This window comes from Falco peregrinus, chromosome 1 (assembly GCF_023634155.1).
Source record: "Falco peregrinus isolate bFalPer1 chromosome 1, bFalPer1.pri, whole genome shotgun sequence".
In the NCBI taxonomy this organism is placed as follows: Eukaryota; Metazoa; Chordata; class Aves; order Falconiformes; family Falconidae; genus Falco; species Falco peregrinus.
Window position 1 is genome coordinate 71000625 of NC_073721.1, and position 21652 is coordinate 71022276.

Genomic DNA, 21652 nt, shown 5'->3' on the forward strand with positions numbered 1-21652 from the left:
ATAAGACTATGAAATCCTGTATGTAGTTGTTATACACCCTTTAGGTTGCATATGCAATTTACCTGCCCAAAATGCTGTAGTAACTTATGTCCTTTGTCCTCAGTGGTTAAATGACTAAGAGGAATATGTTTGATCAATGTGAAGATTGTCTTTAAATCGGGCTTTTCTGTGCAGTTGAGGCAATAAAATGCGGTTTTAATATGAATGCTGCTATTATAGGTAGTGCTGTAGGAAGTGCAGAGCATTAATTTCTAAGTTTGAGGACCTTTCAAGCTTCTTTAAAAAGAAGGAAAAGGAATTGCTCATTTTCTTCCCAGAAAACATTTTTTATTACGTTTTGATTTATCAGCTTCTCTGTGAAATGCAGTACTTCTAATAATTTAAAGTTACATGGAAGTTCTTTAGTGAACTACTTTAAATCATCCGTTACACTTTGATCAAACAGTATAATCAGTGATTTACTTATTTCCTACCGTTCAAGGAAAACTTCATTTTCTTGTTTGAGGTCTTGCAGTTCGTTGTGTGAAAGACTATTGCCTGGTTTCCCCATGGTCACACTTTCTACTTAAAAGATAAAAATCTTTCCAGATACGAAATGTAGTGCATGTATGTCTGAAATGCAACTGCCCTTAAAGCAATATTAAGTTTACAAAGTCTAGAATATTAGGTGTTAGATTTTTTGTTTGTCCCCTGCTATATGTGCATTCTGTAGTTGTTTAACCTCAGACAGTTCTTTTTTATGGGTTCTGTACTATTCAAGTAGCTGCTCAGTAATTCTTTTTATCCTTGTATTCCATCTTGCCTGGTTTCAGGCATATTTCATGCATCCTTGCACAAATACAGAGTGTCTGTCACTTATCTGCTGCTCAGAGCTCCCTGAATTCACTTTCATAATAAAACCGTGCAAGTTCATGTGGTGGTACTCTTATTTACAGCTGAGGGCGAAGGTGCAGAGGGAGCCCAGAGTTGTCAAGTGTCACTGAATTTTGTAGAAAGATAGTGGATCTTGGAGATCTGTGAAACTATCGTAAATATCAAAATGGGACAGACTGGTAGAAGAGAAGGAATCTGCCCTGCAAAAGAGGCTCCTGGTTGAGCTTGTTTGAAGAATCTGAAGAAAAAAAAAAAATCCAACAGAATCTGTACACAGCTAAATTCAGCTGGATTTTCTTTAAAGCCATGGGAGGCTATGTTTTTCCTTGCAGATCCAGTGTTTTATACATGTTCTGTAAAATAACGTTTTCTCCCCCTTAAGAAATGGTCTTGCTAATACACTTTTTAAAATACATTTTGATTGAATTTGTAATTCAAAAGAGTTAGGACTTGTCCTGTATTTTAATTTCTTAGCCTCTCTACTCTTGTTTTTGCAACTTTTATGCCCTGGACATGCAGGTTATGATATCATGGTAAGTTTAAGCTGATCTAAGACCATGTTGTCACTGAAAGGAGCTGTTACTTCAGTATCCTGTTTGCGTCCCTTGTGCCAGCCAAAGTACTCCCATGGCTATACAGAGTAGGATCAGGAAACTGATGTAATTCAGAACTGAGTAAAAAATAAATAGAATGATTTCCTCAGTAGGCTTAATGTGTGGTGGCAGAAGCAGCTAAGTCAGCACAGTAAAAGGAACAGAAATAGGAGGAGGATTGCTCCTGTTAGTATTAGCCTGGGGACTTGCAGATTGGTTTAAGACAATGGGAAGAATATGTTGTAACTGGGAGTGAGGGAGGGAAGGTGAGTACCAAATTGTTCTGTGCCATTTCGTTTCCTAGTTTTAGTGCCAGTCAATCTTTAATCATCAGTGTAGTTAGAAATCATATTGAATGTAGCTCTCCTGAGATTTGTTTCTAAGGAAGGGAATATCTAAGGATTGAGAAAGTTGTATTATATAGAGTGCATTTCTTAAGTGTTTGTCTGTGGAATGTAAGAGTACAGCAACCTTGAGGGAGACCGATCTGTTTACTTTTTGTTTTTATTGAACCTGAGATTTACTGCTCTTCTGAAAAGTCAGTGTTGGGAAATTCTCTGTTCATTCTTAAGGCTCATTGTCATGCAACATGTCAAGTGATAGTTTTGACACCTCTTATTTCTCAGTGCAATACTGAAGGAAGCAAGTTGATTAATGTAATTTATACAGCAAATCTGCAGTGATCTTATTATTGGTTTTGTATTGAGGGACTTGATGACTAAGTGTTCCTAAGGACTAAACTGATTTTTTTCGTATTTCTAAGATAAAGCTCTTAACTTCTGCATAGATGACTTCTATTACATTTTAACCATGTGATGGTTACAAATGAAGTTTTAAAAAAATAATTCCTAAAATCAGTCAAATATGTATATAAGCAATTACAGAAAGTGATGCTAAAAGTCTGCTAATATTGACAAAAATGTCAAAAACCCGACTATGAAGTACATTCATATGTGGCAATCTTTCTGTTCAACCTTTTGAAGATTATTATGCATACAATTGTATATAAAAGATTTTTTGAGGGCTTTTTTCATAGGGTGGATTTTTGGGTTGTGTTTATTTTTGTAACATTATTTCTGTAGTATATTGCTTTGTAGGATCACTCAGCTCATTAACCTGTATAATTGAAAAATACGAGGTCTAGGTAATACCTAGTAAATATGGAGACTTAATTCTATTTCGTCAAGTGCTGCAGAAGTATTTCCAGAAGAAGGAAGTAGTTTGGCTGTGAGCGTTTAGGAGCAGATGGCTCCCTCTGTGTATGATTGCAGCTATATTATTTTCCTCTCCATTATCAGCAAGCTGAAGATTAAATAAGGCCCAGCAGCTGCAGCTGGCAACTAAGATTTGTCAAATACTTACGAAAAGGTGCTGACCAATGAAAGAAGACTAATAGAAGGGAAGGAGACCATCGTTTACAGGTGACTTGAGTTTTGGAAAGAGTTGAGAACTGCATTCAAGTCCATGAGCATAAAAGCTTTCATAACCTTTCTTAGGTGATAATTATCAAAGTATGCAGGGGTTTTTTTTGTAAAAAAGATCTGTGTGCACACAGTAATTTCCAAACGTTTGAAGTATGGTATTGCATGCATGTAAAGTGATTATTAAAAAAAAAAACAAACAAGCCACTTTTATATCTATTTTATGTGTACTTCCGTATTTATGTATAAGGATACTATTTTTTTGTTGTCTTATCCTCAGCTAGTGAAAATTGGGGTAACAAGCTGGGCTTGTGAAATTGTCTGGTCATTTGCTGCCTTAGGTACTAGAGGAGGGCAAATTATGTATACTTGTAGTTTTCTACAGAAGGCTGTTAACTTTCTTTTGAATTAGAGGCAGTGGTACGGTATTTTTTAGAATCTAAGAAACATAATTGCAGTTGAGTGTATTTGTTGGGTTTGTTCAACTCTCTCCATCCCCTTCCATTGGGAGCCCACTGTTTAAAATAGCTGATTCTGGATCTTGGTCTCTACACTTTATCTTGAAGTACCTGTGCAATCCTTACTAAGTCTGGTGTTGGTTTTCCCCCCCACCCCCTTCTCTATTGCCATGCACTGTTTGGTGAATTACTCTTTCTCACCAAGTGGCAGTGGTTAGTTGAGAATGCTTTGATGACAGACTTTTAACTGAAATGTAACTGTCTTGTTCTCACTAGGATTTTAAATTTTAATTGATCAAATCATTAGTTGGCTAATGCAAGGTGAAAGAACGCATTATAATTTGGTTTATTATTAAGCAGAAGGCCAGGGGGGCTAAAATCAGGGCTGATGTGTGAAGTTCTATATGTTAATCACTTACTCTTGAGAAAGGAGCAATGCAAGAATGCTATCCTTGTTAGACTGTTTCAGACTCTTAACCACTGAAAGTAATGAAAGTGTACAACCATTGCTTTTAACAGAATCTTCAAGGGGATGGATTAGGTGCTGATTAAAGCTCTGCTGTTTCTTAGTCCATCTTCAGCTCTGTAGAACAAAGTGGTCTCAGCTTTACTCCCCATATTCTATTTTTCTAATCCCTCTTTCAAGAAAAATATGTATTAAATCTTGTCTTGAATTAGCTATCCAATGACTTCAGTCAATTTAAAGTCATAATGAGGGCAAATGAGTCTGTGGTTTCTTGTAATGATGGCCAATCCAGTAATACCATTAACTATTTAAATTCTGTATTCACATGTGCAAATTCCCTTGTCTTCCATAGGATTTTGGCTTGCAAATGACAAAATATAAGTCCTTTCACTTTGTAGTGAAGAGACTAATTCTTTCTCAACAAACTTTACTACCTTTATTTTTCAACTACTGTAGTTTTCCACTAGACCTTTTGCATTAGTTAAGATAGCTTGTATGTTCTACTGTATTCATTGTTATCTACTAAGCAGGCAAGTGGGAAGCTTCATTACTTATTTGTAAGTTAGGTGGGTAATATGATTGATGCTTTAAAAAAAAAAAAAAGCATTCTTTTTCTCCATATAGAACTTCACACAAAAATCAATTCTCCCGTGATACTCTGACCTTCAGCTGTCTTCAGTAGTAAGTAAAATGTGAATCCATAAAATAGTTGTTTCCTGTATAATGGATTTATAAATCCTGTATTTGCATTCATGTAATCTGTTCAATATACTGGCATTAAAACCTAAAATGCTTAAAAGTATGCTGTGTACCTATTTTAATAAGGCTTTGGGTTTGGAAGAAAATATATAGTAGAATTTATGCAAACAATGCCATAAGGATGAAAATGTGTGCATATATTAAAATGTTTAACATGACTGCTATTTATGCCTTCTTTTAGAGTTACTATACTAATACCTTTATTTCAAGGCAAAGTTGCCAGCATTTATGAACAGAAAATAATACTTAGTCTCTAGGGCAGAAATATTGTTGTTAATGACTGACTGAAATTATTAATGTGAAACAGTTTGGTTTTGGTGTTTTGTGTCTTTTTTTTTTTTTTTTTTTTTCCTTCCTTCCAAGCCAGACTTCATTGCTTTGATTTGGGAACAGAATGGAATAAAATCCTTTTTTTTTTTTGTGTGTGTTTTCAGGCTCGGATAGCGTTTTTACAAGGGGAAAGAAAGGGTCAAGAAAATTTGAAGAAAGATTTAGTAAGAAGAATAAAAATGTTAGAATATGCATTAAAACAAGAAAGGTAGGTATAAAAACTGTTCTGTTTTTATCTGACCTGGAAGACTTTACAGACTAGAAGGAATTCGATCACATTGTGAACTATCTTTGCTAGGTGATTCTATGTTACTTTATGTAAACTGTCTTTATGGTTGGTCATTTTTACACAATGTTTTCTGACTAAATGTTAGTGTCTGCTATAATAAAAAGTATAATTTTCAAATTGTTTGGGCTAGTGTCCTAAACACACAAAGTTCAAATTACAGTTTCTCTTTTATGAGTTAGAGAATAGTATATTAAGGAAGAATAAACATTCTAAAACTGTTTCTGCCTTATTACTATGCCTTTATCTGCTCTTCAGTGGTATTAAACTTGAAAGGAATAGAAATACTTTTCTCTTGATTCCCTACAACTACTTTGTGTGTGTTGCACGATGGAAACTATATTTTGTGACATAACAGAATCCTTTAAAAGTTAGTATTACATTTTGAAGTATTGGGTTTTTATTCTAGTCTCAGTGGGTATGTTTTCTGTAGCATTAATTAATGCTTTAAAAATTAAAATTCCATTCAGTCCATGCAGGCTAATGGCCTTCAAACCTGTGTGTTCTTCTGTCGTCTGGTTATTTTGTTTGACCAAAATTAGTACTTGATTTTGCAAAACCACTAGGGAAATAATCTTGTCATTTGCCTATATTTTCAGTAGTGGACTCAATTCTTATATTTAATTTTATCTTGCTCTTAAAATGTAGCTGAATTCAACAGTGTAAACATCTTGAGGATCAGACAACAAAAGAGATAGCTTTAGTTGTTCATTTTGATTTGAGGGGGACATTTCTGCCAGAGCAATCTTAAAAATTTGTAGCAGAGTATTGTGAGGCTTCACCTGGACATTAAGTTAGTTGTCCAAGTGTATGTCTAAATGTATGTTAAATTTTCAGTTAGTAGTATGGGTAAGTGACTAGTACAGAAATAACTTTGATTAGTTAGTTTCATATTAAAAATAATGTTTTGGCAAGGATGCGGACATACCTCTGTGTGAACATTCCAGTATAAAGGTGCTTCAGAAAAGGGCATATGTTCATGTGGAAAGCAATATCAGCACATGTGTTTTCTGGTAAAGTAATAGGCAGAAAGGATCTATTTCTTCATTCAGCCCTGTCCTCAAAATGGAAAGTAACTCAAGGTTTCCAACCAGTGTAAGGCTGAAAGTTAGGTGCTTACATCATATAGGTAATGTCCAAGTCACGCTGGATTCAAGGCAGATGAAAAGTATGCAAAGTGTTTGGGTGTGGGTGCTCTTATAAAGAACACTGCATGTATCAAAGGAATAATATGCTATTATAGCAGACCCAAGTGTCTTGGGTATAAGTAACTTTGTGAAGTTGGAGACCAGTTTGGTTCTTTTGGCAGTAATAAACTCTGTGCTGCACCAAGAGGCTTTCTGCAAATGCATACCATAAGGCTGTGAGGATTGCCTACTTATTGAAATACATCAGAGGCAGTTAATTACAGCTGGAGTGTGAAGACATCATATAACAGAATGCAGAAGATGAGTGGTGTTGGTGAAAGCTCACTCCTGCTTTCTCCTGAAATGCAGCTGCCTTCATAGTTTGCCTTCCCATGAAATTCCAAAATTCATCTGATGGGCAAGAAACTTGTAAACATATGTACAAAAGAAGCAGAACAGCAGAAACATGCAGTTTGCTTTAGTTCTTGTGGCTAGTGGTACAAGCCAACACTGCATACTTTTCAAGAGGAAAATCCTTGCTTAAGTCCCAGCCAGAATTCTCATGAAGATTGCTAAAAACAGGAACTCAAACTCTGGGGTTGATTGGTGAATGTGTGGGAGGCAACAAGGAAGTTTTCTGTTATTTTTTTTGCTACAAATGCTCAGTAGTTTGAGGGGATCTAATTGCAAGAGTATGACCAATTGAGTAAGGAAAGCCAGTAGGTACTGACTTGCCAGTAAATCATCCAAGAATGTAATATGTTAGTTTCTTGGTTGTTGCACTGAATGAAGAGTTCAGGACAATGGATGTTATTTTTTTGCCATTCTTCCTCTGAGTAAAGAATCATAACTAATGAAGAAAAACCAGTGTCTAAAGCAAAAGAAATCATGAGAATTTCAGGTCTGAAAATTCTTGACAACAGTTTTTAATGTTGCACCTGATTCTTCTCTACGTCCTTTTTCCTCCTTGTTGCTGACTCCCTGATGCTGTCAAAAAGTTTCATGCAGTGAAATATCAGATTATAGGGAGTCAGAAACAAACTCATTCAGGCAATCATAGCTGTTGTGATTTCTCAGAAGGGTATGAAACAGGACATCATTATGTAAGATTAAATAAAATCCAGTAGTAGTTACAAAACAGCTTGATATTTCTGGTATTTATCTCTAAGTCTGTGTACAATGTGTGATAAAGTTTTAGAGAAGTAATTTTTAATTATTTTAATATCCTTAAATATTTTGGTAGTTCTGTATCAATTTCTGTAATAAAATTAGGCCTGTAGTTGTATGTATAGGATTGTTTGTCGCTAGTGTATATTCCTTTATGGTGCTCTACAGACCAGTCAGACCACTTCTGTTGTGTACTCTGAGCCACTCTGCTCCAAGCTTCATTAGCATGGTTGTGTTTAAATTAATAAGGCTTGCTGAGATCATAAAACTGTGGCTATATTTTGACTTCATGTGGTTTGGACTGGAGCTGGCTTGTATCCTTGAGTGGTGGGATTCAACAGTTAAATAGCAGCAAGCAGTTAAAACAACTTAGGGCACTGTTTGTCCTCTTTTTTTCACTCATGGAAATTTAGCCTTAGAAGAATATCAAGTCAATACTCAAAGGATTCAAAAGATGCCTCTTGTAGAATTCAGTTACTGTGTGATATGGGGGAGTAACATCCCTGACTTGTCAACAACACTGTAGCTAGTTAGTGATTTTTAAGATCTGTAATAATTACCCTTGTTTGTGTAAAATTATGGACAGGAATACATGTGCAAATATATAGTTTATTGGAATTTAAAAATTTAATTTCTTGCTGTGAAATTGAAGTTGAGCATCAGATGTGATGTGAAAGACACAACTGACCTGGTTACATGCAGCAATATTTTGGCTTATTTGTAGTGACTAGTCATTGGTATAATTTTAGATTAGATATAACATCATTATCTTCTCTAATGAACAATTAAAGCAGAATTTTAATTGTTTTGAAATTGTAGCTCTAGAATGGAACAACTGCTCCTAAATAGTATTCGCCACAGCTCTAAATTGAACAGCTTTAAGTTGGCTTTCCAATTAGTGATTTTATTGGTTTCGCTTATGAATTGAGCCAAAACATTTCATCAGCTTTATTTAGTTTCACGGTTTCTTAATTATTTTTTTTGTGGTGGGTGGTTGTTTTGGGTTTTTTTTTAGCCCCGAATGTACAGTACTTTATAGGGCATATAAGTCATAGTATGCACTTTTATCTGGAAAGCTTGGTGGAACACTGCCCTCTTACAATATGGAACAAAGATTTGCCTCTCACTTTAAGGAGAACACCTAGGGTAGGCAGTCTTGGTAGTGCATGGATGAAATATGAACTATTGAAAAATAATTTTAAAAAATATTGTGTTTAATTGGCAGTGAGTCAGATTCAGGTCACACAAATACTTAGTCTTCAGGAGCCTTACAGTTTTTCATGTTTTTTAGCATTACAGTGTAATTGCTATGGAATGCAGGATTTTATCTTACTGTAAAGGGTCAATAGTGCCATCTACTGACAGTTTGTTAATGAGACTGTTCCTAATTGCAATTATAGCAAAACTTCTGTAGTTCAGAAAACGTTCTATACCATCAAATATATCAGGCAGCATTTGAGATTAACTTTTACCTTCAGTTTGGAAAAAATTGCAGCAGTGGCTCAGCTATTTGAGAAGATGTGTTCGAAATTCTTGATTTTGTCCAGCATGTGCTCTATTATGTATCTTACCTTGAGAAATTTCATGTTTGGGTATAGTATTTAAAATTGGTGGGAGCTAGATACAGTTAAGGTGTTCTTAAAACTTTTGTCAAATGTTTGGTTTGGAATTATGAAGACGGCTGTATTTTATAGAAAATGTGGCTTCTAGCATTTTTACGGAGAACTTGCAGGGCTCTACTATGGAATATTTAGAGTTCTTTTCCCTGAGATTCTGAGTATTTTTGCAAAGGATCTTTGAGGTAAAAGCCAAACTATGAAAAGTCTAGGATAAAGTTAGAGAATTCCAGGATACAGGTGTAAGTAGTTCATGTGCTATTCCTGGAGGTAAAGGGCGATGAAGACATTTTCATAGGCAGCTTGGGTAGAGAATAGGATTTGGAAGGCTTGTGCATACTTGCATCGAAATAGTATCATCAAGATAAAGTTTTTAAAAAATTATGGAGAATGAGAGGTCAGGGGATGGGAAGGAGTGAGGCATGTTTGCATAAGTGGCCTGAGCAGGAATTGGAAGCTAAGCCTCCAGTCAATGAGGAAGAGAAAATCAGTAAGAGAATACATGTGATGAGGGAAAGTAGCACTCTAATGTGGTTGCTTCTTCAGAGGGAAAGATGCTTTTCATAAGGAAAGACAGAGCAGGAGAGAAATTGACGTGGAAATTCTGGGTGGCAAATAGGCAGGGATCTCAAATAGGAGGCTCATTCATTGTAGTATGATTGGCTGACTGTGACAGTGCTACAACTGAAAAAATAACCTGTGCTAAATAATTGAACCTACTGGTTTTTGAAAGGTTCTTTTAGTAGTTGACACATGAAAAACCCCACGTTGTTGGTGAACATTCTAAACTTTGTGAGTTATTTGCTAATTGTAAATAATTGTAAAAAGACTATCTCAACTGTGTTCTTGAAAGACTAGAAATAATTGTATGATGCAGTAATTGCCACAACAGTTTTATTGTGATAAATTGTATTGTGTTAGTATGGTTGTTTTAAATGGGAATAGTAGAATGCTTAGAGTTGATAAAAGCATTGTATGCTAATTTGTTAAAACATTTGCATACTTTTTCAGGGCAAAATACCATAAGTTGAAATATGGCACAGAATTGAACCAAGGTGACTTGAAAATGCCAACTTTTGAATCAGGTAACTTTTTGACAATAGTCTGTTTTAGTATAACTTGCTTATATACTGTTCTAGATTTACTCAGTTAAATTTATTGCATCTTGCAGTCTTCCCCCCCCCCGCTTAGATGTGTTACAGAGAAGATGTCCAAGAAGGGCTTGGTATTGGGTAAATACTATTTAATCTGAAAATCAAAATTAATTGACCTCTCCTTTTTTGAAAGAGGTCTGAATGTTGAAGAAAGCTTTAAATAAGGTTACACAATTCCTTATTTAGCTGCTGCTTCTCATTATTTCTCATAATACCCCTTGAAGGATTTAATATTTATTTGCGTTGTGCCATCTATTCAGAAGGAAAGCGTAAGTTCAGAATAAACATAAGAAATACTATCAGGCTTTGGTACTTCTATGGGATGCTAGTTTTTAAAGAACGAGGAAGAAAAAGTATTGTACTGCATTGACTGGAAAAAATTTTGTTGAGCTTCTGTTTTTATCTTAAATCAAGGAAGAAAAGTCCTAAGAGGAAAAAAAATAGGCTATCTTTACTGGTACCCTGGAGTGCATCCAATGTAGATAAAAAGTTGATAATAACAGTTTTACTTTTCACAATATTGCAGAGAGAGGAAGACATTTTTCATAACTGTGGACTATGTAATGAGCAGAATTGCACCTGGTTTCTCTTGAAATATAGGTCTTTGGGAAGTTACATTGTTGGCCTGTGTTTGTGTAGTGTACCTTTAAAATTGTGGTTTACAGATTTGTATTCCTCATTCCCCCTTTTTTAAAATTCTGTTGGTTTCTCTTCTGCTTTAGAAGTGCCACATTTTGAGTATTTTTCTATCCACTTGAAACTAGCAATAATGATTCATATTTGTTTGATGGGATTTTTTGTATGTATTTATAAGCAGTATAAGTTAGGTGTTAACTAGGTCTCCAAATGCTGATACATGTCACTGCTTCTGTTAACGTTATTTCCCATGTTGCTTTCCAAGCATCTCTGTTTTGTGAGAGATAAAGCCTGTTTTCTTAACAGTAACACTTCAGCTGATCAGGCCAAGGTTTTCTTTTGTGTACAAGTTAAATCTTTTTGTCTAGTTCCTTTTGTGCATGTAAAGGGTAAGGATTTTTTAATTGATGCTTCAGCAAAGAATTATAAAAAAAATTAAGAAATGCTCCATAAGACTGCATCTAATTTAAAGCTTTTTTAAGATTTGCTTTTAGTTTCATTGCTATCTTGTAAAAAGTAAATTGATCTTTAAAAAAAACCAACAAAACAAAAAACCCCACTAAACAAAAAACCCCACCCAACTGTGATGCTGTATCTTTCAGAAGAAACCAAAGATATGGAGGTTCCCGCAGTACCTCAAAATAGCCAATTGACCTGGAAGCAAGGCAGACAGTTACTGAGACAGTAAGTAACCTTGTTGAATGTTGGTTTATTCAAAGTTTTCCCTGAAGTGTGAGGAGCTGTATACATGCTTACTCTATGAAACAGGGTAATTGAGGTGAGTAAATAGCGGTTTCTTTTTCACAACTTCATAGTCTTGAGCTTTAAGCAGTTTAGGGTAAGGTTTTCCATATGAGATGGGTAGTGATGAAGCTTATTTTTCCATAAACAACATAATGCTGGTATTAATTTTTAACAGTCAATACTAATTTCTTTCATTTTTCCCTCAAATATATTTTTTTTTTCTCTTAATGCATGTAGGTATCTTCAGGAAGTAGGTTATACAGATACAATATTGGATGTACGCTCCCAGCGGGTAAGGTCTTTGCTTGGGCTCTCCAATTCAGAACCAAACGGTTCAGTAGAGACAAAGAACTTAGAACAGATCCTTAATGGGGGTGAATCTCCTTCATCAAAACAAAAGGGACAGGAAATAAAAAGGTAAGTGAAAAGATAAGTAATGCATAAAGTTTGTTTTACTTAGTCATTGATATCTACTAGTCAGTTTGAGTATATGAATGCCTATGAGTGCAGCTGACTACAAATGATTACAAACTTAATTGAAATTGATTATACGTAGGAACACATGTATCTATATTACATAAATGTCTTCTATTTATATTATATATATGAAAATATATAGTGTATTGAAGTTGAATTTGTCATATAACCACTTTGGAGTTGTTATTTTAAGGAAAGATTCTGATGAGTAGTTCTTTTATCATAAGGAATTAGACACCTGTAGAAACTTCTTCGTACAACCATTTCTTGTTTTGCTAATTTTAAAGCCCTTAAGCTGTTAGGTAGCTATTGCATTTAATCTGATTAATCTTCTAGAATCTCTTCAGCAAGTAAAATGGATTCTGCCTTAATGTTTTTATTTATGTAGGAATTCTGGTGATGTTCTTGAAACATTTAACTTCTTAGAAAATGCAGATGATAGTGATGAAGAAGAAGAGAGTGACATGATAGAAGATATTGCAGAAGGAAAAGAAAAGCACCGGATAAATAAGAAACACAAAGTAAAATATTTTTTTTTAAAAAAATTTTGATACAGATCTGAAATCCCCTTTAAAAAATGGAAATAATTTTTGCCCAGATGATTATAAATGTGTCATGTTAAAATGTTGTTGCCCCTTTGTAATTTGAATGGATTGTAAGCAGTTGTGTTACTGGTGAATTTGGTGGTTTATTCAACATATTACCTTGAAAACTTAAAATCAACCAACCAACCTGTTTGCAAATATGAATTAATTGCTTAAAGTGATAATTGATTTTTTCATCTTGGCTTCTCTGCATATTTTGAGTCCCTTAATGAGGCAAATTTAAGATACTAGAATCTGCACCCTTTCTGAATTTTGGAGAAGGTAGGAACAACTCATTAGGGGAAGCTGAATTATGTAATGGGGCAAAAACAGTTCCATGTCAAATATGTGTTTAATTCTTCCTTTTATGCAGCTTTTTACTGTGATATTTTAAGAGCCTGGCAGATAGTTGTCTCCAGGTGACCTTGTGTTTAAGGTTCAATTAAGTTTTGCCCTGTTTTATTTTCGTCTTTAGTTTTCCATTCCATGAGCAGCTTTCTGGGTAGGATAGGCTGTATTACCCGTCCCTTTTTAGTTCTTTTTCTTCTGTATTAGAAGAGTCTTCCTGTCATTGGGGCTTCTTTATGTAAAGATGTTGATTTATAAACATTATACTGACAGTTTTATTGCTTTTTGCTCAGTAGAGTATTCTGTAGCTTGATGACCCCTCTGGCTGCACTGAATTTCCTGAAATAGCTAGCAGCATTAGCTTGGCTTGATGCAAGTCTTAATCTCCCAACTTGACTTGTCAGGAATGGTTTTCTACCATACCTTTGGTATTAACTTGTACTTCTGGGAAATAGATTAATCAGCCAATCAGTTGAATCTTTTTTTGTTCTGAGGCAGTAGATAGTCTGATAAAAAGATTGTCTAATAAGTAAATCTCTTAAGCACGTATGAAGACACTACACTAATTTTTTGACTCTTGACAAAGCTTGTTCTTTTTATAGAAAACAGAAGGATTGCATATAGTTACCTTTGTAAAAATTGTCTCTTTCTGCAAAACTAAAAATATTCTACAAGTCATAGAAACATAACCCCATGTTATGTGGAAATAGTCTCTACCCGCAGAATAAAAGAAAGCTTTTTACTGATGCCTTGGTAGGGAGGAGGGTTGTTTAAGATGAAGGTGTGGTAAAACTAGTAAAAAGACACTTTTCTGAAACCACTGTATTTTCCATGCTTACGGTTAACACTGAAATAGAACTGGAAAGCAAAAAAGAAAAAACGCTTCTGGACCAGTAGAAAACACAGCTTGTTTGTAAAGCTGCTGTGCAGAACTATTGATATTGCAAGAAAAATAAGAAAACTTTCCAACTGATATGTTTTACGTTAAAAATTAAGACCGGGATGTACAAGATTGCTTTTGTTGTGAAGCCTAGTGTCAGTATTCTTTTAGTTTCCTCATTATCACTAGACTACTGATCAAAAGCAGCTCTAAATCTGATTATATCGTGTCTTTTTACATTTCATGTTGAAAAATGTTTTCCTCTGTAACCAAGTACTCGGAGTAAGTCTATATCACTTCTAACCTAAATATTTCAGTAGAAAATCTGTTCATGATTCAAATGCTGAAAAATGTTTATCTGCTTGCAGATTGGTAATGAAGGGTTAGCTGCTGACCTAACAGATGACCCAGATACTGAAGAAGCTTTGAAAGAATTTGATTTTTTAGTGACAGCTGAAGATGGTGAGGGAGCTGGAGAAGCTCGAAGTTCAGGAGATGGAACAGAGTGGGGTAAGATGCTAACAAAAGCATTTAGAAAAGAAAGGAATACTTGTTCATGATAGTACATAAGAGTTGCAGTACCTTCTAAGGTGGTATGGATGTGTGGATGATTGTGATGATCAAATTACTGACGCTTACTTCATAGTGTATTGGATGCTTCGTGTATATATATATATGTATATCTATGCTGTTGTATTTGCCACAAATACAATTAGTAGTTACATTTGTTTCAGGTCTTAGTTTTGATTCCAAAACTAAAAGAGAATATTTTCTTTCTTGAAAAAGAAAGGTTAGACTTCTGAAAGTTTTCATACCTGAATTAAATTTGCTTTCAAATCTAGATTATCTTCCCCCCTATTTTTTTCTGATCAGGAGTTGTAAACTTTTTGTGCTCAAGTTAAATGAATTTTTTTGGTGTACTTGTTAAACTGGGCAATTAGTATATTTAGTTCTTCTGGCTGAGATTTTTAGATGTTACTGCTAATGTGGCTTGCATTAGTAGAATCAATAAAGCACTTTTGTACTGGCCCAACTTTTTATTTATTTGTTTTAATTTTAGAGTAGATAATAAAATTAAGTAGGTTACTAATCTAATGTGAAAGAAAATATGCTAAATCCTGGAGCCTACCTGTTTCAAAAGAAGAAATTGCAAGAGGGAGAGAATTTGGGTAGAGAAAGAATATGAACTAAGTAATTTCACATCTGCCTTGAAATGGGAAATTGACTTGTCTTCGTTTATGAACTGTGGTACAAGCAATTTTGTGGTTGCATACTCTAAGCCTTTCATTGTAAGGCCAAAAAGTGCCACTAGATCACCTTGTTTGACCATTTTGTGTCATTGAGGCAATTTGTCATACTTGGATAAACACCTCAGTGAGCAATAAGAATATAAGGGTCTACAGAAATCAAAATACTGGCATGTGTTGCAGGAAAATCTAGAAAAGTCTTGATTTTGAAGGTACCAAGGGTTAGAAAGCATTCCTTCCTGGAAATTAGTATCAAAGGGTCCGTTACCTTTATTTTTAAAACTCAGTCTTATTTCTAGTTGGAAGATAAAGCCAGAAAAACTGTTACCTTCTAGTTTTGGTGATACGTATGTATTTTTAGAAGCATTTTAGTGGCTTGGTGTTGTTCCCCTTCAAAGACAATGTTATTTGATTAGTTTCTTGATCATCTTTTTATCTAGCTGAACAAGCAGATCTCTTGGTATAAGACATCTCGTAAGACCCGAGGTCAAGGTTTTGACATTACATTTGAAGGGATGTTGCAAGCTTAGTGATGCAGAAAGTTCTGGTTCTAGCTTCAGTCTTATAACTATTGTATATAGAAGGAAAGACAGCTTTATACTACAATTCATACAATCAAAGATTTATCGATTTTATTCAAAGCAGACAGCTGAAATTGACTGAACTAGCTTTTTGTCATGGTTTAACCCTAGCTGGGAACTAAGTACTGCATGCTTCCCTCCTCCTGCCTGGTGGGATGGGGAGAAGAATTGGAAGAAGGTAAAATTTGTGGGTTGAGGTAAGAACAGTTTAATAACTGAAATAAAGTAAAACAATAATACTAGTAATCGTAATGAAAAGGAGAGGGGTGGGGAGTGGAATAAAACCCAAGAAACCTGGTTTCAGCTGCAGTAGTGTTAATTTTATTCTTAGTAGCTGGTACAGTGCTGTTTTGGATTTAAGATGAGAATAATGTAGATAACACACTGATGTTTCACTTGTTGTTAAGTGGTGCTTACTCTAAGTCAAAGACTTTGAGTTCCCTGTGCCCTGCCAGCGAGCAGGTGCACCAGAAGCCGGGAGGGAGCTGAGCCAGGGCAGGTGACCCGAACGAGCCAAAGGGATATTCCGTACCATGGAACGTCATGCTCAGTATATAAACTGGGGGGAGTTGGGGGGGGGGGGGGGGCGGGCGGGCGGCTATTGCTGTTTGGAGACTGGCTGGGCATCAGTGGGTGGTGAGCAATTGTGCATCTCGTAGGTTTTTTTTTTCACTTGAGTTTTATGCCTCTCTTATTCTTTCCTTCTCATTACTGTTGTTATTATAATACTGTGTTTTATTTCAATTATTAATTTGTTCTTATCTCAACCCACGGGTTTTACCTTTTTCCAATTCTCCTCATCCCACCAGGGTGTGGGGGGAGTGAGTGAGTGAGTGGCTGCGTGGTACTTCGCTGACTGCGGTTAAACCACAACAGTGGTGGGGGTATTGTGATTTATTTGCAATGCTGTCTTTGCAAGTTAAATTTTTTCAAACTTGTTTTTGAGCGATTCATTTGCTGGCTGTCATGGTTTAACCCCAGCTGGCAGCTAAGCATCACACAGCTGCGTGCTCACTCCCACTGCATCAGGATGGGGGAGAGAACTGGAAGAGCAGAAGTGAGAAAACTTGTGGGTTGAGATAAAGACAGTTTAAAAAATGCAGAGCAAAAGCCATGCATGCAAACAAAGCAAAACAAGGAATTAATTCACCACTTACCATCAGCAGGCAGGTGTTAAGCCATCTCCAGGAAAGCAGATCTCCAACATATATAATGGTTACTTGGGAACACAAATGCCATCACTCCAAACATGTCGTGTCCCCCCTTCCTTCTTCTTCTCCAGCTTAATATACTGAGTATGATACAGAATATTCCTTTGGCTAGTTCGGATCAGCTGCCCTGGCTCTGTCCCCTCCCAGTTTCTTGTGCCCCTCCAGCCCTCTCACGGGCAGGGCCTGAGAAACTGAGAAGTCCTTGACTTAGTATAAACATTACTTAACATACTGATGGTTTTAGTTGTTGCTATCAGCATTATTCTCACACCCAATCCAAAACACTGCACTGTACCAGCTACTGAGAAGAAAATCAACTCTGTCCCAGCTGAAACCAGCACAGTCCCAAACTTAAAAATAAAATTTAAAAATCTACTTTAAAAATTGGATTGACCCACCACACTTTTCAGAAAGCAGTTAGAATATCTTTTATTACAGTTTAAGTGAACCTATAGCAAAAGTGAGGCAGAACATTTTAGGGGTTTTTACACACTTGTGACTGCTTTTATGTGACAGCTGGTTTAACTGCAGTAATTCCGTTGCTGCCAAAACACTCATGTCTGAGGCAAGGAAGTGGCAAAGAAGGAATAAACATAAACTCACTTTCATCTTAAGAAGTATGTGTTCTAAGTCTTGCCATATGAAGACAATATTCATAAGTTGCATATTTTGTACTAACTTACTATTTAAATGAGTCAGAAGACATACTTCCAACTGTAGTAGCAATGCTTTTTTTTATAGTACGTCACTGATTTTAATACAGCTGTTCTTTTAAATAGATTTTAAGGATACGTTCTGTCAAGTCCTGGGGTTGTTTTTTAAAGATCAGTGTATAAGTTTGACATTTAAAGATAATGTTTCTTTATTATGTGTCAAAAATAATATTTCAAATACTGTCCCACTTAAATGCCTTCTAAACTAAAATATTGCCTAAACCATTTTATTTTAGCTTGTCACATTTTTTTGAACTCTGAACTGTTACTACTTGAAATCTCAGGTGCATCCATTTATTTATTTAGAGGGGGAACTTCATTTAAAGGAATACTTGCCATTATTTTCTAAACCATTTCATCAATCATCAACCTTAGAATTTCAGTTAAAACTGATACTTTCTTCATAATGTAAATAGCTGTTCTGTTGGGTTACCTGCTTAGCTTTTTTTTTTTTTCTTTCTTCCTGTGTTAGCTTTCCTGTTACTGGCATCCTTTTATCACGTCTTGCTCTTGCAAAGATTTGGGCTCTCTGAAAAAATGTAAATGTTTACTTATGTATTTCTTTATAATGCTTTTGTTTAGTATCTGGAAACTAAACTTGTGATGTTTAGGCTCAAAACCTATAGCCTAGTTTTGCTTTATTATTACTTTCAATACTTAATCATCAAAGTGTTATCTGTAAGTCTAACTTCAGATATGTTAAAATACTTCATCACCAAATTTGATAGTTAACATCTTCACTATTGGAAATTTCCTCAAATCAGCCACTGAGTGTGGAAGTTTGGATTGCTTTTTTCTCCTTCCTATAGTACAGCTTTTTATGTACATGTTCTTTTTTTGTGACTCATTTAATATACTTCAATCTTAAATTATTTTCAAACATTATGATCTAAAATTCTTTCATGTGTCATGCTTTACTTAGGAATGGCTTATCTTCAAAACAGTAAAAGATGAGCAAATTCAAACAGTTAAATAAAGAATTTAAAGTATGCAGCATACTTAAAAAATGAATGTATGTTTTTAGATTTAAAAGTTTATAAATGCCTTGTGATACAGCATTGCCAGGAAAAAGATGCATATAGAATCTCTGTTTAAGCAAACAGGAATAAATACATATTGTTACATATTACAGATATTACATATTATCTAGTCTTCTTATTCTGCTTATGATTTCAGTCACTTAACTACGTGTTCATCACTTAATTTCTGCTCTCCATGAAACACAAAAGTTCTTTTTACAGATGGACCATGAGTCAGAGAATGACTGACTGTGCCCAGAATTCTGGGTGGCAGTGTGACTAGAATCCAGTGGTCCTCTGGGTCATCTTTTAAAGTTAAATCTATTTACAATATTTTTTTCATTATTTCTTCATTAAATGGTGTTGAACAACGTAGATCCTCTGCACTATCCTTGATGCCAGTTTAGTGTGGGTTATAAACACTGCAGGCAGTTTGAGGAATTTCTCGACTAAGGGGGAATTGTGGAGCTCTTCTGGTTACGTGGCTCTTTTCTGATATAGCTGAATATATTTAGGTGCACCAGAGAGAAACACTGCTGGGTGTTTCTGAAAATCGTAATTGAAATTAATTTCACAGCCTCTGTGTTTAATCAGTTAGTGTTTTGTCTAGTTCTCTATTTACAACCTACGTTTCAGCAGCTGATAGCGTTGTTTTTGAGTATTCATGTTTGCAGGCTTATGTTTTTTCCTGTTTTCCCGGTTCCTTCAGATCCATTGTCTTGATCGGTAATGCCCTGTTTGTTTTGCCGTCTACAGTAATTTTCTAAACTTCTAGTGTAGAACACAGACTGAACGTGTTACTTCAGTTTTGTTGTGACCATCGATGAATTATGTAGACTACTCCTAGTTTAATACACCACACTTTTAAAAACATACCAGAATGACAGTTTTGTTGTGGGGTATTTTATTTTGTACAACAAGCATTGCATTGCTGTTACATATGGTCAGCTTCTAGTCCAGTTTAATTCTTGAATCCTTCTCTGCAATCCTCAAATCTGGCTGATTATTTTCCTTTTATTAACGGTGCTCTGGATTTTTTTTAATTTTAACATGTTCTTAAATTAATTTTCTTTCATTGGGTTTTAGGTGTTTGGATTTTTTTAATTGTCTTTCCTGATTTCCTTCCTCTTTTGGTTGGGCATATCCTCTGACTTACCTTTCTGTGCCTCTTGCATCACCTGACAAATCACTAGTCTTCTCTGTCAGTGTTTTGGCCCTGCGACCATAAATACTGAGGTCTTTGTGTCTGCAGTTTGGTAGTTGTAGCTGCAGTTTGGTGTAGGATGTCATTGCTCCATTCCCCTCTTCGCAGTTCTTTGTGGACAGCTAGGGGACTGTGCCCTTATGGTGCCCGTTTCACGCCTTTCCCACCCTTGCTGTTTCTGTATTCCACCTCTTTGAAGATTGTTTCTCTTTGTCATTGATCAGCCCTTTTTGAATGATGGTAGATGCATCAGTATCCTAGGATATCTTCTCATTTGTTGTCATGTTTTGTCATGAAACATGTACTTGGAATAATGCCTACTGGTTTGCATCCTAAATTCATGTTTCTTTGTTTCTACTGTGTATGGCTCTGCTTGTGCACTTTCATGACTGTGATGGTTATAACTTCAAAAAGTGCTATTTTATAGAAACACTGATATTGTAGATATGATTGGAAGTTGGCAAATGAGGAACTTAGTTTTATTATTTTATGCCTAAAGAATTTGCGAGCATAAGCTTAACTGGCATACAAACCAAGTTTAGCTGTTGCCCAGCAAAAGTGCTGCTGCAAATGTTACATTTATCTTGTCATAGAAACGAGTTAATTCTTTTATTAATTCTATATTTCTAGACATGTTTGAGATGGATAGTTTAGAGAAGTGGAGGCTTGACTTTTCTTGGAGAATAATTAACTCTGCAATATTGGTCAAACAGAGAAAGATGTGTCTTCTGAAACTACTGTGGAATGTTGTATTTCTGCTAATTGTAATTTAATTGCTGGAATGCAGTGAGATGACACTTTATTCACCTATGAAATTACTTTTCTTCATCTTTATGTAAAAACCTGTACCTATAGACATGTTTCCCTTGTTCTGTGTAGGACTAAAATTTCTTTCTTGTGCATGTAGAATGAGTGTGAGAGGATGCATGGTGGTCTTCACGAATAAACTGGCACTGACTTACTCAGCTTGCATTTTCATGAGATATGTAGCATGAATACTTTTATTTGCTTATTCAACACTGGCTGAATAATTTCTTAACATTGTCTTTCTAAAGATGCAGTAATTGTTTCTGAAAACAAATGAATTTTTGTGTATTTTGAAGTATCTTAACATAAACAATTACTTATGAAGCTTAATTTGTTTGCTCCTTAGTAACAAATTAACATACAATTTTCAAATATGTAACTGATACTATACAGTGCCTTGGAAAACTGTATGAAATGAAACTTAGTATTTTGTAAACTTACAACTGAGACTGCACCTTTAAAGTAAAGATTTCTTAAGAACTTTCATTAATGCTCTTATACAGCTATAATAGTAAATCGCCAACAGCTTGCATTGCCAATTGCTGATTTTTTTTCTTTTAACAATATGCTGCATGTAGACAAAGATGACCTGTCCCCAACTGCTGAGGTTTGGGATGTAGACCAGGGACTAATAAGTAAACTGAAGGAACAGTACAAGAAGGAACGAAAGGGGAAGAAAGGGGTAAAGAGTAAGTGCAGATTCTGAATCTTGTAATGCAACGCTTTTTTGCCTATCTCTATAGAGGACATTTTTTTCTCACAAGTTCTGTTTTTGTGTTTTTCATTAAGCATCGTTTTCTGTAATGGGGGCAACCAACTTTAACTTTCTAGCTGCTGAATGTGAATATGTCAAAACCTTTGACAGCTATTTCATAGATGAGAAATGTTGAAAACATAAAAATTTAAGGTTAAATGGGTAAAGAGCTTAATGCTTTGAAATGTGAGTGTAAA

At 35.2% G+C, this 21652-nt stretch overlaps 1 protein-coding gene across 5 annotated transcripts in view; it reads left to right on the top strand.

The window, feature by feature from the left end:
- STRN3 (striatin 3) overlaps positions 1 to 21652 on the top strand; it is a 66823-nt gene that overhangs the window by 16320 nt on the left and 28851 nt on the right. For 2 of the 5 annotated variants that reach the window (XM_055795138.1, XM_055795153.1), the window contains exons 2-8: positions 5005 to 5108; positions 10108 to 10181; positions 11489 to 11570; positions 11868 to 12047; positions 12496 to 12628; positions 14288 to 14429; positions 21280 to 21390. In XM_055795138.1, coding sequence (XP_055651113.1) covers positions 5005 to 5108; positions 10108 to 10181; positions 11489 to 11570; positions 11868 to 12047; positions 12496 to 12628; positions 14288 to 14429; positions 21280 to 21390 — 826 coding nt within the window. The remainder of the gene's footprint in view (positions 1 to 5004; positions 5109 to 10107; positions 10182 to 11488; positions 11571 to 11867; positions 12048 to 12495; positions 12629 to 14287; positions 14430 to 21279; positions 21391 to 21652) is intronic. The other 3 variants (XM_055795146.1, XM_055795158.1, XM_055795141.1) reach the window with 2 other exon arrangements.